Genomic DNA, 14,600 nt, shown 5'->3' with positions numbered 1-14,600 from the left:
CCAGCGACATCAAAGCTCCTATTTGTGCAGATGCAAGCTGCCTCGATGGGTTCGTCATCATCATGATGATCAAGAATGACAAGGTCTCTTCTTCTGTCGCTGTGTTTCTCGGGTCCTTTAGGGTCGATGTCGCATGCGATCTAGAAGTATCAAAGGCAATTAGCTGTGTAGCTGGAGCAATAAGCAGGGGGAGGGGTGATGGCGACAAGGGGTGGGGTGAGAGGCAGAAAAGTTTGGAAGAGAGGGAGTATAATAAGGACAAATGAATGTTCGTGGTTTTTATAGAAGTGGCACAAAGCGGCAAGGGCGCCAAGTGGGGCCGCAACACTGAGATAATAATGTAAGAAAGAAAGCAGGAGCGAAAAATCAATTGCAACATTTCAATGACCTAAAGCTGGTAGCTAAAAGCCTATTTCTAGCTCCTAAGTTTGTTAGAGTATGTCTCCATTACGAGAGTTTTCCAGAAGATAGTAGATCGTACAAACAGAAACAAGGCAGGGGTCTGTGTTTGCTTTCGGTACAGTTGGCAGATTCAGATCAAGTTATGGATATTAAATTAGATACAGGTAATAGTTAACACAACTGAAAGACAAAACGAGATGTTCTAGTATGTCAGGTTTACGCATTTTCCATTCCAACTCCGGAAATCTCCTTGGATGAGCTCTTCAAACATCCATCTTGCCAGATCCATCCTGCTGATAGTATATCCTACCTTGACGCTAGTTTCTTGCTCATCACTCTTCCGAAAGATATCGTCTTCCCAAATCCACCCAGCGCGCACTTCTTTCGTCCCTTTCATCTCCCCATCTGTCAGCAATGGAGGTCGAAGCATCACATATCCACCAAGACAAGATTGCTTCTGCGTCGCCGCCTCACGAGTAACACGCTCGAGAACCGCAGTGTCGGCCTGAGCCTCTTTCAACAACCACCAGTAGAGCGGCATGAGGCTACGTGGTTGATCCCGACGAGAGCCATGTCCAGTCGATGAGATTGGAGCGTAGATGGGTAGATTTGTGATACTGTTTGTAGAAACAAGATCTTTTAAAGCTTGCATCACCGCAGCAGCAGAGTCACCGGTGATACTGGCATCATCCATAGCAATCGGGTGAAAAGGGTTAAATCGGAGTTTCCAAGTGCTTGTGATGCCACTGAAAATAATCTCAGGGTCATTGAGAAGAAGATTGCGGACTGTGGAGACATCGCGGGATGATCCTTCGACAACGATGAGTTGTGACTGTTGGACCTTTTCGGATACACCGAGATCCAAGAGAATCTTTTTTAGTTTTGAGTGATCACGAACAACTATATATGGCGAATTAGCTTAGACACTGAGGGTATGGTTACCTTAAACTTACGAGCGGCTGCTTTATGACCATCAAGTAATGTCCAAGCTAGCACATGCCGCAAAGTAGCGCCGCACGCTCCGATGAATGCCGCTTTAACCGCCATGATGTGATGCTGTGCTTGAGTGAGTGTATAATGAGATAAAAAATGAGTTATATGAACGATATACCGCATATTTAGGCTACTGTGACTGGTATTTTATATTTTATAAGTATTGGTCAGGTTATCAGTTCATTTTGCGGACTTCTTGCTGCGGAGTCGGGATCGGGACAACTACAAACTAAAAGTGGCTTGCCAAGTCCGCCTATTTCACTGGCCCCGTTCCACATCTTGAACCCGCGGAAGCCGAGTTGTCTACTAGAAATCACAGAAGATAAAATACAAAATAATATTTTATGTTCAAAAAGAAGTGCATAAGGTGTAGTAAGACCCTGTACAACCGCAGATCTGTATTTAATATCATTAACAAAACTCTCCACCATCAACGCGGAAAATACTGCCCGAGCTATGAGTGCTTTCCGGTCCCAGAAGCCAGGCTATCTGAAAGGCTACCTCTTCAGGCTGTCCATACTTTCCTAAGACCGAGGGAGGCGGAGGTGGGTTGTCACCAACTACACTTCTCATCAATGGCCCTTGGGTTCCACCAGGAGACACGACATTAATTCTTATACCCTGCGATCCATAGTCATGGGCGGCGCTCATGCTCAGCCCGATGACTGCGTGCTTAGACGTTGCATACGGCGCACAACCTGGAGCACCCTTTGAGCCTAGGTTGGAAGCGATGTTTACAATGCTTCCACCAGATTGAATATGCCGGAGCTGGGCACGGAGAGAGTGCATCATTCCTATTAATCCATCAATTAGCCCAGCAGCTAAGTGGTTGATAGGTACTGGCTGGAAGATCACTCACCATTGACGTTGATACCCATAACGAGGTTCCAATCTTCATCATCCAACAGCGCTATTTGCTTCTGACCATGAAACTTGCCAACAGTTCCCGCCGCATTAACCGCGCCATCAAGACGACCAAACTTCTTCACAGCATTCTCAATCCAAGAATCAACCTTGTCAGCTTGTCTAATGTCTGCTGTAAATGTGTGAATTGGCCACTTGTTCGTGACAAACTCCTCCTCTACAGCTTCAAGTGTCGTTGGGTTGTTATCGAGAATGCTGACACTGGCGCCTCTGCTCGCGATGAGCCTCGCAGTTGCTAAGCCAATGCCCTGGGCGCCTCCAGTGATTGCTATGACTTTTCCTTCCAAAGCCATGACGAGAGAGGTTGATCAGAGACTTTCCGTGTTTTTATAGTGATGTCGCTCCGTATGAAATGGAGAGATTGCAGGGTCGATGGTAAATGGCGGTATCGTAGTATAGGGTGAGATTGTCCTTATTACAGGATAGAAGCACATTGCTTATGCAAATGGCAGGGGAAGTACGACATGTACAAATATACAGAGTGTCAGATGGTTGAAGGAGCTTGCAGTATTTGTTCTGGGGTGAGACATAAGCACACAATGGTCTACTTCGATTAAATGTGTACACCCTATATATCCTCCGAATGTTTAACAATCACCACCGCTGCCAAGGTTCGCTGTGCGGGCTTGCATTCCTCGGGCCAAGGCACATTCATCGCAACAAATACGCAAAATTGACGAAGTGCTTCGGAAATAGCGCACCCAGTTCATTTGTATTACTTGGGAAGGCTCACATATGCGTGGGAGCCTCGGCTAATAAAACAACAGGGTAATGACAATCGCTCATGGTAAGGGCCAGTTTGATCTAAAGTCTCAATACCATCTGGCAATTTGTCTTGGTTAAATTCAACTTACTTTAGTTCTCTCTTACAACTACCTACAATCCTTGGAATCTCTTCGGTTTTGAAAATGAATCTCCGGTACGATGGACAGGTGGTGGTCGTTACTGGGGCTGGCTCTGGGCTGGGCAAAGCCTACGCCAAATTCTTCGCTGCCAGAGGCGCCAGTGTCGTAGTCAATGACCTTGGAACATCTTTGAGAGGTGTCGGACAGGGTTCTAAGGCAAGAGGCACTTTGACTCTCTTGGCACGTTTTGCTGCTAACCTCCATAAAACACAGAGCGCAGATGGAGTTGTCAGCGAGATTGTTGCCGAGGGCGGTAAAGCGGTAGCAGATCATCACTCGGTCGAGGACGGTGCCGCTATAGTTCAAACGGCGATTTCCTCCTTTGGCCGTATTGATATTCTCATCAATAACGCTGGAATTCTGCGTGATGTGAGCTTCAAAAACATGACAGATGCCGATTGGGACTCGGTCCAGGCAGTTCACATGAGAGGTCTGTATAAGACGACACAGGCTGCATGGATTCACTTCCGCAAACAGAAGTTTGGAAGAGTCATATTGACCTCATCGGCTGCTGGGCTGTACGGCAACTTCGGTCAGTGCAACTATGCTGCTGCAAAGTCCGGGATGATTGGTCTCGGCGAGACTCTGGCCAAGGAAGGGTTGAAATACAATATCTTGACAAACATCATTGCTCCGGTGGCTGCTAGTCGCATGACAGCCACCGTGATGCCACCGGACCTACTTCAACATCTGACACCAGAATGGGTAGTGCCACTGGTCGCGGTCCTTAGTCACCAAAGCAACACATCCGAGAATGGTTCCATTTTCGAGGTCGGTGCAGGACACGTTTCGAAGATTCGATGGGAGAGATCGAAAGGAGCCATTCTCAGGTGCGATGAGACATTGACACCAGGGGCTGTGCTTGGGAAATGGGATGAAATCAACGACTTCACAAACCCCGACTATCCTACCACTACCGCCAACTTAGTCGAGCTTCTGAAGCACGCACAGAACCTTCCGCCTAATAGACAGCAGGACGAGGTACGATTTGATGGAAGAGTAGCTGTTGTGACAGGTGGAGGTGCTGGGTAAGCCACTATCTCATAATTCATGACAAGGAATCACTTACTAAAATCCGTTCTCTGGTAGACTCGGTAGAGCTTATTGCATTGGACTAGCCAAACTCGGAGCATCTATTGTTGTTAATGACTGGAAAGACCCACAGAGCGTTGTCAACGAAATCAAATCGCTGGGCGGAGTGGCTGTTCCGGACAATCACTCGGTAGAAGACGGTGACGCTGTTATCGATACTGCGATCCGTGCCTTTGGGAGGATCGACATATTGATCAACAACGCGGGTATACTAAGAGACAAAGCCTTCCAAAATATGACGGACAAGATGTGGGACGATGTGAACAATATCCATCTGCGAGCAACCTACAAGTGTGCGCGAGCAGCATATCCCTACATGGTTAAGCAGAAGTACGGCCGCATCGTGAACACAACGAGTACGAGCGGAACCTACGGGAATTACGGGCAGGCAAACTATGCCGCAGCAGTAAGTTGAACCATTTTACATTGCTTTATCATGAGCATTTACTTACACCGGATTAGAAAACAGCAATTGTAGGCTTCTCCAGAGCCTTGGCCATAGAGGGTCGAAAGAACAATATTGTGGTTAATTGCATCTCGCCATCAGCCGGTACCAACCTTACGAAGGGAGTGCTCCCAGAAGAGGTAGTAAGATCTCGCAAGCCGGAATATGTAGCGGCGATGGTGCTGCTCCTTTCATCCGACAAGGTTCCTAGTGACGCCAGCGGCACGATCTTCGAGGCTGGTTGTGGTTGGCAGGCAGTGACGAGATATCAACGATCAGATGGCTACGACTTCCCAGTCCACAGTCCCCTTACTCCGGAGTTTCTACTTGAGAGATGGAGAGACATAGTCTCATTCACTCCTGGAAAGACGTCTACCCCTACTAATGCTGCGGATACTCGCCAACGGATTATGGCAAACATTGCTAGATTGGACAAGTCCTCGTCAGGGAGCCAGCGCTGGCTCAAGGCTATTGAAAAGGCAAAGAATGCGAAGACTCAGCCAACTGAAATGAGCTTTGTTGACAAAGACATTATACTGTATAACTTATCCATTGGAGCCAGCATATCACAGCTTCCCTGGGTATTCGAAAAGCACCCCGACTTTGAGGTCATCCCATCTTTTGGTGTCATTCCAGGCACGACCGCAGCCAGACCGTTCGATCTTAAGGATCTGGTGCCGAACTTCTCCTACAAGAGACTGCTACACGGGGAGCATTACCTTGAGATCCACAGGTTTCCCATCCCCACTGTAGGGACATTTGTATCTGAGAGCAAACTCATCGATATTCTGGATAAGGGCAAAGCTGCGGTAGCAATTATCGGCACTACAACTTGCGACAAGACTACCGGGGAGAAAATATTCTACAATGAGCTGACTCTTTTCCTACGTGGTGCTGGTGGCTTCGGCGGTACCTCCACCAGGAGCGATAGAAACAAGGGCACAGCTGTACATGCCATTCCCGAGGGCGAGCCTGATCAAGTGGTAGAAGAGAAGACAACGCGCGGTCAAGCAGCTTTATACCGCCTGAACGGAGACAGAAACCCGCTGCACATAGATCCGACTGCCAGCGCCGCAGGAGGGTTCGAAACACCCATTCTCCACGGGCTTTGCTCATTTGGTATCGCTACTAAGCATGTCGTTTCGAGTTACGGCCCCATTTTCAGTATCAAGGTTCGGTTCGCGGGCACCATAGAGCCTGGGCAATCGCTCAAGACCAAAATGTGGCTTCAGGGTAAGAATGTTATTTTTGAGACCGAGGTCAAGGAGACTGGCAAGGTTTGTCTTGCTGGGGGAGTTGCGGTTCTGCGTGGTCTGGCCAAGACTCACTTGTAGCCAGTTTGGATGGCATGTTAGCTTGGTAAAGCGTCTTTGCCCTTATCAGAAGACGAAGATAGAATAAGTAAACCTCGATTATCTTGCCGAGTGTTGTTTTGAGTGAATAGACCACATAGCTAATGCTTGCAATGCGCGCCTTACCTCGACTTAGCCAAGATAGACACGCATGCATTTAGATCGATTCATTGCATAAAAGTACTATCTTAATTAAAATTATATCCAGAATCCAATCCTGGTAGAGTTCCCCAGTCGTGTGCCGGTGGCTTCTATCCCTACTCTGGCTAATATCGGCAAGCTTTTTGTAATTCCGGTGACCAAAACAAGAAACTTACTGTAGAGGCGATTTACCTGGTTAATTGCACTCGCTGTCGTTGAAGAAGCACCATGTAGGCCGCATGCCGAGAAAGCCGAGGCAAGGTTGCAAGGTTAGACCGCTCTGTCATCTACGTTTACTAACCCTTTGCCCGGCGAACTATCGTCTACAAGACAAACCATCCTGGATTCATTGCTTCTTTATTTTGAACGGCTGGATATATCCCTATAAAAAACAATAAACAATATCTCAATATCAGAATTGGGCGTTATCAACATTATTTACATATCATTACAGATTCTATTATCCTCAACTTCCTGACGAGATGAATTTTGAACTACCACTGCATATACAGAGCTTCTTGTCTCGCCTTGATTCCTTTATCCATGAAACCATTCTACCTTTGCAAAAGAGGGACGACAATGACAGATTCTTTGACTACCGCCGGGAAGCTTCACGAACTCAATGGCATAACCAAGGCCTGCCGACAGAAGAATGGGAGCGCTTGCTACAACACACAAAAAGGCTTGCTGATACGGCAGGCTTCTACCGTTTTTCATCTCCTCGGGAGTTTGGTGGATCAGGAGAAGCATCAATGAACCTGTACATGTGCGCTACTCGGTACCATCTGTCCTCCCATCCTGAGTATGGCGGCGGTGTGAGCTTGGCCAACGACTTACAGAGCGAGCACAGTATCGTCGGAAACATGCCATTTGTCATTTTGATCTATCACTACGGGACTGAGAAACAGAAGCAAGATCTGATTCCTGCTAGCATCAATGGACAAATACGAGCTACTTTCGGGTTAACGGAGATCAACCATGGGTCAGATGCAACACATATGGAGACAACAGCGAAAGCTGTCACTCTTTCGTCAGGAGAAGAGGGCTACAGAATTAATGGAAACAAGAAATGGCAGACGGGAATGCACCATGCAAACTACTGTGTGGTCTTTGCTAGAACATCTGGAAAAGTCGGAGATGCCAGCGGTATCACGGCTTTCCTAGTACCTCGGAACTCCCCTGGCGTCACAGTTGCATCGTATGAGTGGACTCTCAACATGCCAACCGATCATGCAACGGTTCTTTTCAAAGATGTCCTGGTTTCAGCATCAGCCATCCTCGGCCCTCGCGACAACGGCCTAGCCATTGCCCAGACCTTCACGCACGAAAACAGAATCAGACAAGCTGCGTCTAGCTGCGGAGCCGCCCGATACTGCATCCAAAAGAGTGTCGAATACGCCAATAACCGCAATGTCTTCGGAAAGCCTCTCTCCATCAACCAAGCCATCCAATGGCCCCTCGTCGAACTCTCAACCCAGGAAGAGATGCTGAGGCTCCTCATCTTGCGCACTGCAGTGGAGATGGATGACGTAACGGCGCAAGCAAAACAAGATGGCAAAGCGCCCTGGGTTGCTATAGAGAAGAGGTTAGGACATAAGATTGGTATGTGCAACTACTACGCAAATCGATTGGCTTGCGAGGCAGCGGATCGCGCGATGCAGATCCATGGCGGAGATGGTTACTCGAGGCATTATCCTTTTGAGCACATCTGGCGTCACTTTAGACGATATAGAATCACAGAAGGGAGCGAAGAGGTTCAGATGCGCAAGATTGCGGCTTACTTGTTTGGATATAAGAACACTGGTGAGAAGGCGGAAAGGACCAAGTTGTGACATGTCCAGAGGCACTAAAAATCAGTCTGAGTACTGCGTACACTACTGTGGGTAGCTATCATAGTTCGTTTAAAGTAAGTTTTATCCAGTTAGTCAGCGCCATCCAAGAGTAAGACGTCTTCATCCTAGTTTCCGTGTCTCCACCACATTCTTCCTCCTGGCGGGCAAATGATTACCTTGGTTTCCGTGATGTTGTTGTTAGCCGCATTAAATAGCTCTGCCCGAATGAAAGCCTTGCCTCGGCCACTTTGCCAGTAACGCAAGTTGCCACGAGGCTGGAAGGTGTTCATGGGGGAAGAGACGAGTTATAACACCTGAACCGGCTCACCGTATTCAATGATGCCCAGCCTCGTCGATCTAGCAATTGTTATCAATTGTCCCTACCTCACTCATAGTTTTCGTTCCGAACCAAACGTGTCATCATTGCTTACATCCATATTTATTCCAAGCAGTCAAACACAACATCACTCTCATCATATTAACACCATGCCAAATCCCGATTTAATGTCTTTCCCGTTCAGCAGCGCGCAGACGACAACTGTGATCCGCACCATACATCAGCCCCCCAATCCTCAAATGACTACACGTGGTGTCAAAAGGCGGCGAGCGTCGATAGCATGTCTTCCATGCAGGAAGCGAAAAGTACGATGCAACGTGATCGAAAGCGGAGGGACATGTCGAAACTGCCGCTTAGACGGTCACACGTGCGTTATTAAGTCCAAGAGGCGTGGCGCGTAGGTCGATCCTTGTTGATATATTGGGAGGCTACTCATCTAACATATTGAACAAGGCCGAACGAGACGAGAGTCCCGGTGATGAAAAACCTAGAGGCATCTTCAGATGAAGCCTACCGACCCATTTCGCCATCTCAATACCTTGACCTTGACGAGAATCAACATATATTGCCCTCGCTGTGTCCCGCCGCTGCAGTTACAGATACATATTCGACTCCAGAGACAGATCATAATGTGCCTCTTACTGATTATGGCACCAAACCACCCACACCTCCAGGCGATGATACCTGGTCCAACTCAAAGAGACCTGCCCCCAGGCTGTCGACCCATGCTGAGCGCGAACTGTTGAGCGACGACAACATTCCAAGCTCTTGCCAGGCCAGGCTGCCCAAACGAAGACAGAAGTTCCCTTGGATCACAGGAGGTTTTATGCTCTTCCCGTTCTATCACTTCATCAAGCATCCTTCATCTCGGGAGGTAGATTCAGAAGTGGCTAGATTGTTAGAACAGCGAGGGTGTCTTCATGTGCCCACCAAGCCTATACTTGAGGAGTTCGTGAATAATTACTTCTTATACTTCCATCCGCTTGTTCCTCTACTCGATGAACAGAGATTTTGGGCGTCATATAGTGAGCAAGCTGACAGCAACGGATATGTCTCTCTGTTCGTCCTGCAGGCGATGCTTTTTGTATCCAGCCCGGTAAGGCTATGTCGAACATCTGGATCTTGCTGTTGACTGACTCGTGTTCAATCAAGTATGTCTCCCTAGAATCGCTGGTCTGCCTTGGCTTTCATACTGTTAAAGAAGCTCAAGATGAGTTCTACTCGCGGGCTACGGTACCCATCCCCAGCAAGCCTCATGGCTGCGATAGTACGATTGACGGCTTGCTAGACACTCTTCGATCTTCAATCTACCCTCGGCGACCAAGACAGGGCCCAGGGGGCTATAATGCTAACATACCGCACGATAAGCTTCATGGATAAGAAGCCGTTGTACTGGCTCAGTATCGCTACACACTACGCTAAGAGTGCAGATACTCATCGGTATCAGGAGAAAAAAGACACCCGTGAGGGAGCTTTGCTCAAACGTCTATGGTGGTGCTGTGTTCTCCGCGATCGAATCCTGGCTTTGGCACTTCGCCAGTCACCGCTCCTTAGTCCCACTGCATATAACTGCCCGGAACTGTCAGCCGCAGACTTTGCTCATGAAATTGGGACATCTCGAGTGTACGACGGCATTGTAAAACGCCTCATAGTGCAGATTGCTATAGCCCTTGGTGATTTGGGCACTCTACTAAGTGAAATACCTCCCGCGCCTTCTTTGGCAAAGGTACGTGAGTTGTGCCGTGACGAGATTGAGGATCTTACCATGAGGCTGGATAAGTGGTATGACAAGACATATGCGATGTTCAAATTACCTACCCTCATCACTGGAGCTCATGAATCACTAATACTGTTTTCCAACGTTCTTTGCACTTACTATCAGTGAGTTGTTCCCCTGCTTCTACCATGTGATTGTGCTAGACGACTAATAGGTACTTGATGACAGCGCTGCAAAGGCATCACTCTATAATCACACATTACTCAGCAGGGATTTTCTCGAGGGAGAACAGCTTGACGATCCGCCAAATGCAAGAATTGTTGCGCATAAAAGTCTCGGCTGCTGTTTGCGCAGTATTACAGAGAACATGATAGAACTCAAAGATTCGGGTTTGGTTCAATACCTCCCAGTGACCTTGTTAGTCAAACAACATAACCCTTGCTGGATAAGGCTCCGCGCTAATCAGACTTCCTCCACAGCATCAGTTTTGCAGCAACTCCATTTATCTGGTTTTTATTACAATCTCATATTCAGAATTCAGACGGTGACACACAACGGGATCTGGATGCGCACCTCGATGTCATGAACCAATTCAATCATCTTTACGACAACGCGACAAGCACCATAAAGTACATCCGAGGCATCGTGGAGCATATCAAGATTAGTGTACCGCTACCGACCTATACTGCCTCTTCTCATGGTGCTGATGAGCATGTGGTGCGACCAGCCACGTTGATTGAAGAATCTTGGAGCAGTGATATTTGGACAGACATGCTCTTGAAGGATCCACGGATGTATCTCCGCATCGCCTTGGCGGTTGAATTCTCGCTTGCCCGCGGTCGATGCCCGGCCGAAGAAGACTTTCCGCAATGGCTTAGAGAACATCGTCGGCACGAAGATGAACCATACTCGCATTCTTCTTCAACTAGAGGGAACTCACATTTAAACTCGGTCTTCTTTAGTGAAGCCATGGAAGACTTCGCAGACGACGACCAGGAAGTGCTCTGATGCACATTTGCAGATCACATACCGCTCGATGGGCCCTACGGAACGGCATTTGACCAACGGCGCTAGCTACAAGCTACAGGTGTCGGTAGTTTGATCCTCAAGCAGAGTCTCGAGCGTTTGAATGACATCACATGGCGATAAAGAGTGGACAAGAGATGACCATCCAGCTTAGTTTGTGTGCTCGGCCCTCGGCTACTAAAAACCACTGGCACCGTGGGTCTGTATTGGGAATTGAGGGGTTGGCTTGATCCCTGTTCTGGACCAGGCTATTGACAGAAAAGGTTGGATCGACGAACTATCCTTGGTTCTGGTACTTGGAATAATATAACTTTATTAGTATTAAACCTCCTAAAATACATCCTTGTTTCTATCTGTCATATTGCGTGCTTTCTACAGACCTATTTTATTAGACTTATAAACATCTTAACCTTGAATATGAGCAATAGCTTACATTAAGAATTACTGCTGGCTCACAGACCTATCTGTCGGAGCGGCAGCTACAGTAAGCTCAAAGCTGTGGTGGATGCGGGGAAGATGCGCCTGTTGCTATACCCCTTAAAGCTAGAACGCGGGGCCCCGCGTATCAGAGCGTTCGCTCTAAATTAGTGCAATTAGCTTACCAGCTCCAAGGACCAGGTCCAAGCACAGCGTGTTACCCAATCATCTCTGGCATTATCATACTGTTATAGGGAGTGCCTTGAGAATCCAGCCCCTGGAACCCCCTCGCAGGTTGTTCACCTCCACTTTACTCCAGACTCCTGATACCCAGCCAAGATCGCTTGCCAGCGCCTTACAAGGCTGTCACTCTGCCTGGAATCATCGCCAGTCCTCCCCTATATCCTTTTATCTCTGTTGCATAGATGCCTTCGCAACCTCCCTCTTCCCAGCCGAGCGGTGACCCGTCCAACCGGGCAACAGCATCGTCAGCAAAACGAAGCGCCCCTTGCGATGGCCAGCGCCCGTGGAAGAGACGCTCATCCAAGGCCTGTCTATCATGCCGAAACCGTAAAGTTCGTTGCGACGTCACCGATGGAGGTGTTCCTTGCACGAATTGTCGACTTGACAGCATTAATTGCGTTCTGAAAGAGTCAAATCGGGGTCGGAGACCTACCGCCGCCTCTTGCCAGCGTCGCCGCAATTCGAACCCGCCCGCTGCTCGCGACCGCTCTTCTGGTTCGCCCCCACCGATATTTGTGACCTCATGTCTACCTGCTGCAGTGCCGGAGTCTCTTGAGCCAGAAGAGTTATCTGAACCCGATGAACCCGACGCTGAGGCAGAAATTGAGCCAGAGGATGAAGACCCCCGGTCTCGTTCTCAACCACTCAATGCGACCGAAATTTCTGTATTCGGTATGTACTATTGTGTGTGCTTTCGTGGTTCTAAACAGTGAACTGACTTGCCGTGTCCAGACCAGCAACAGCAACCCGCTGACGGAGAGCCCATGGATGAAATCCACGTTCAGGTCCATGACGACCAGCCGTCAAACACAGAACCGCCTGCGCCCATGCAAGGCGTGAACCTCGACGCTCCATTCGACTATGTAGAAGAGATGAGAACCTCCAGTGGACCTTTTGCACCATCCCAGCCAGAAAGAATCACAACATCATTACCAGCTTTCATCCGACCCCCTCCTCAACACCTAGATAATAGAGATATGTACTATTTATCACATAAACTGTGCTTGTCGATTCCAGATCCAGAGTTTAGAGATGAACTGCTACGTGTTTACATCACAGTGGTTCATTCCTTCTTGCCAATCCTCGATATCGAAGAATATGCTGGCGCTATCCTTCACAACAACGGCCGTAACCCCATCAGCCTTCTGCTATTCCAAGCAGTCAATTTTGTCAGCGTCACTTTTGTGGACCTCAAGACTCTGCATTCAAGAGGTTATGCTTCACGACTAGCGGCTAGGAAAGACTTTTACGACCGTGTCAGGATTCTCTACAGTTTAAATTATGAGTCGGATCGCATGGCGTTGATTCAGTCTCTTCTGCTGTTGAGTCACTGGTATGATTGCCCAGACGATGACAAGGATACGTGGCATTGGATGGGTATCGCCTTGACAAATGCCCAAGTTGGGGGCTTGCATCGAGATCCCGAACACCTGAAAATATCGCAACAAGAGAAGAAGCTCCGTCGAAGGTTATGGTGGTGCTGTTTGATGAGGGACCGTTTACTGGCCCTTGGATTACGGAATCCGCCGCGTCTAAGAGAGGATGATTACAACGTCAAGCCGCTCACCTTAGACGACTTTGACTTCAGCTCCCCATCGACAAACCTGGATAGATTGTTCCAGGACTTGAAGGCCACATATCCAAATTCAGAAAAGAGACAAAGTCTGGCTATAATGTGCATTGAACTAAGTAGTCTATGCGTCTACATTGGACGTACTCTCAACACCTTGTACACGGTTATGGGCAATTACCTCGGAGGGGTTGAGTACAGTCAGCAATTGACTGGGCGGCCCGATAGATCCCCAGAGCAAGCCAAATCACTTTCTGAACGCAGTACCGAGCTCAAAGGTTGGCTTGAGAGTCAGAACATCCACTCTCGTTACACTGCCAAGACCGGATCACGGCCGCCTGTTACTAGTACGACCGACGAGCTACATGCTGATGAGATATTGCGACTTCACCAGGCCCAGCTTCGAATGGTCTACCTAACGGCATTGGGTGCTCTCCATAGGCCGCAGGTCTTCTGCTTCGGCTCCAACAACGATGGTGCGAGAAATGATGGCAGCACAGTATCGAGGGGAAATGTAACGGACACAGCAGTCGAGATGACCAAATTGGCCTTCAACCTACAGCGGGATAACCAACTGCGTTTCCTACCGACCCTTGCCGTTCCAGCCTATCTCGCTGTCACTCTTGTCCATCTCTTCAACACATGCTCAGACGACGAGGAAGCCCGGAGTCTCAGTCTCGGACGCCTCTACCAGTGCGTAAACGTCCTTCAGCAGCTACAAGAGATGTATACATCTGCGGACTACGCCATGCAATTTCTCAACTCGATACTAAAGAACACTGGTCTTCACGTTCCCTGGACTTTACCGACCGGGGGAAGCAAGTTTGGAGAACGCGAAAACGCGGCGTATAAGCCTCGGCTAGATATGGGACCTAACACCGTTGCGGCAAGTTGCATGTATCCGAGCCCGAGCACCTCGGGCAACTGGAACCAAGACTCTGCGGCAGAGGAGCCGGGCTTAGGTCAAGACGATAGCAGTCGGACAGTTACAGTGGCCCAACAGCCACGAGTACCGATGGAATTTCCAAATATGGTAATGGAAAGCTGGACTACTACCGACATGAGTGATCTTTTGGCCGGGTCGCCATTCCCAGGGTCTTGGTGCGATGTTGAGACACTGTTGCCAACTCTTCTCAACACTGAAGGCGATGCAGACAGTCTAATGACTGTGAACTTATCGAACTTTATATGATATAGTTTTCCT

General features: G+C 48.6%; 6 protein-coding genes across 6 annotated transcripts; 4 read left to right on the top strand and 2 right to left on the bottom strand.

The window, feature by feature from the left end:
• Positions 1–504: 504 nt before the first annotated feature.
• On the bottom strand, positions 505–1,551 carry FOXG_17369 (uncharacterized protein). Its single transcript, XM_018397372.1, has 2 exons — positions 1,356–1,551; positions 505–1,302 (listed from the first exon to the last, which is right to left on the bottom strand). Exons 1-2 carry the CDS (start codon positions 1,516–1,518, stop codon positions 605–607), a joined length of 861 nt encoding a protein of 286 aa, XP_018258349.1. The 5' UTR covers positions 1,519–1,551; the 3' UTR covers positions 505–604.
• Positions 1,552–1,806: 255 nt separating this feature from the next.
• On the bottom strand, positions 1,807–2,612 carry FOXG_17368 (uncharacterized protein; the record flags this gene model as incomplete). Its single annotated transcript, XM_018397371.1, has 2 exons — positions 1,807–2,189; positions 2,255–2,612. The coding sequence occupies 2 exons, from the start codon at positions 2,610–2,612 to the stop codon at positions 1,807–1,809; spliced, it is 741 nt and encodes a 246-aa protein (XP_018258348.1).
• A 615-nt stretch (positions 2,613–3,227) lies between these two features.
• FOXG_17367 (peroxisomal multifunctional beta-oxidation protein) lies at positions 3,228–6,095 on the top strand (the record flags this gene model as incomplete). The annotated part of the gene is made up of 3 exons (XM_018397370.1): positions 3,228–4,252; positions 4,314–4,722; positions 4,779–6,095. The coding sequence occupies 3 exons, from the start codon at positions 3,228–3,230 to the stop codon at positions 6,093–6,095; spliced, it is 2,751 nt and encodes a 916-aa protein (XP_018258347.1).
• A 641-nt stretch (positions 6,096–6,736) lies between these two features.
• FOXG_17366 (acyl-CoA dehydrogenase) lies at positions 6,737–8,086 on the top strand (the record flags this gene model as incomplete). The annotated part of the gene is made up of 1 exon (XM_018397369.1): positions 6,737–8,086. The coding sequence occupies one exon, from the start codon at positions 6,737–6,739 to the stop codon at positions 8,084–8,086; it is 1,350 nt and encodes a 449-aa protein (XP_018258346.1).
• An 815-nt stretch (positions 8,087–8,901) lies between these two features.
• Positions 8,902–11,148, top strand: FOXG_22795 (uncharacterized protein; the record flags this gene model as incomplete). Its single annotated transcript, XM_018403209.1, has 4 exons — positions 8,902–9,519; positions 9,712–10,149; positions 10,355–10,557; positions 10,620–11,148. 4 exons carry the CDS (start codon positions 8,902–8,904, stop codon positions 11,146–11,148), a joined length of 1,788 nt encoding a protein of 595 aa, XP_018258345.1.
• Positions 11,149–12,008: 860 nt separating this feature from the next.
• On the top strand, positions 12,009–14,588 carry FOXG_17365 (uncharacterized protein; the record flags this gene model as incomplete). Its single annotated transcript, XM_018397368.1, has 2 exons — positions 12,009–12,498; positions 12,559–14,588. 2 exons carry the CDS (start codon positions 12,009–12,011, stop codon positions 14,586–14,588), a joined length of 2,520 nt encoding a protein of 839 aa, XP_018258344.1.
• Between the last annotated feature and the right edge of the window lie 12 nt (positions 14,589–14,600).

Source organism: Fusarium oxysporum, genomic scaffold (genome assembly GCF_000149955.1).
Source record: "Fusarium oxysporum f. sp. lycopersici 4287 supercont2.48 genomic scaffold, whole genome shotgun sequence".
Lineage (NCBI taxonomy): Eukaryota > Fungi > Ascomycota > Sordariomycetes > Hypocreales > Nectriaceae > Fusarium > Fusarium oxysporum.
Note: the sequence above shows the minus strand (reverse complement) of the source record. Positions and strands in the feature narration are given on the sequence as shown.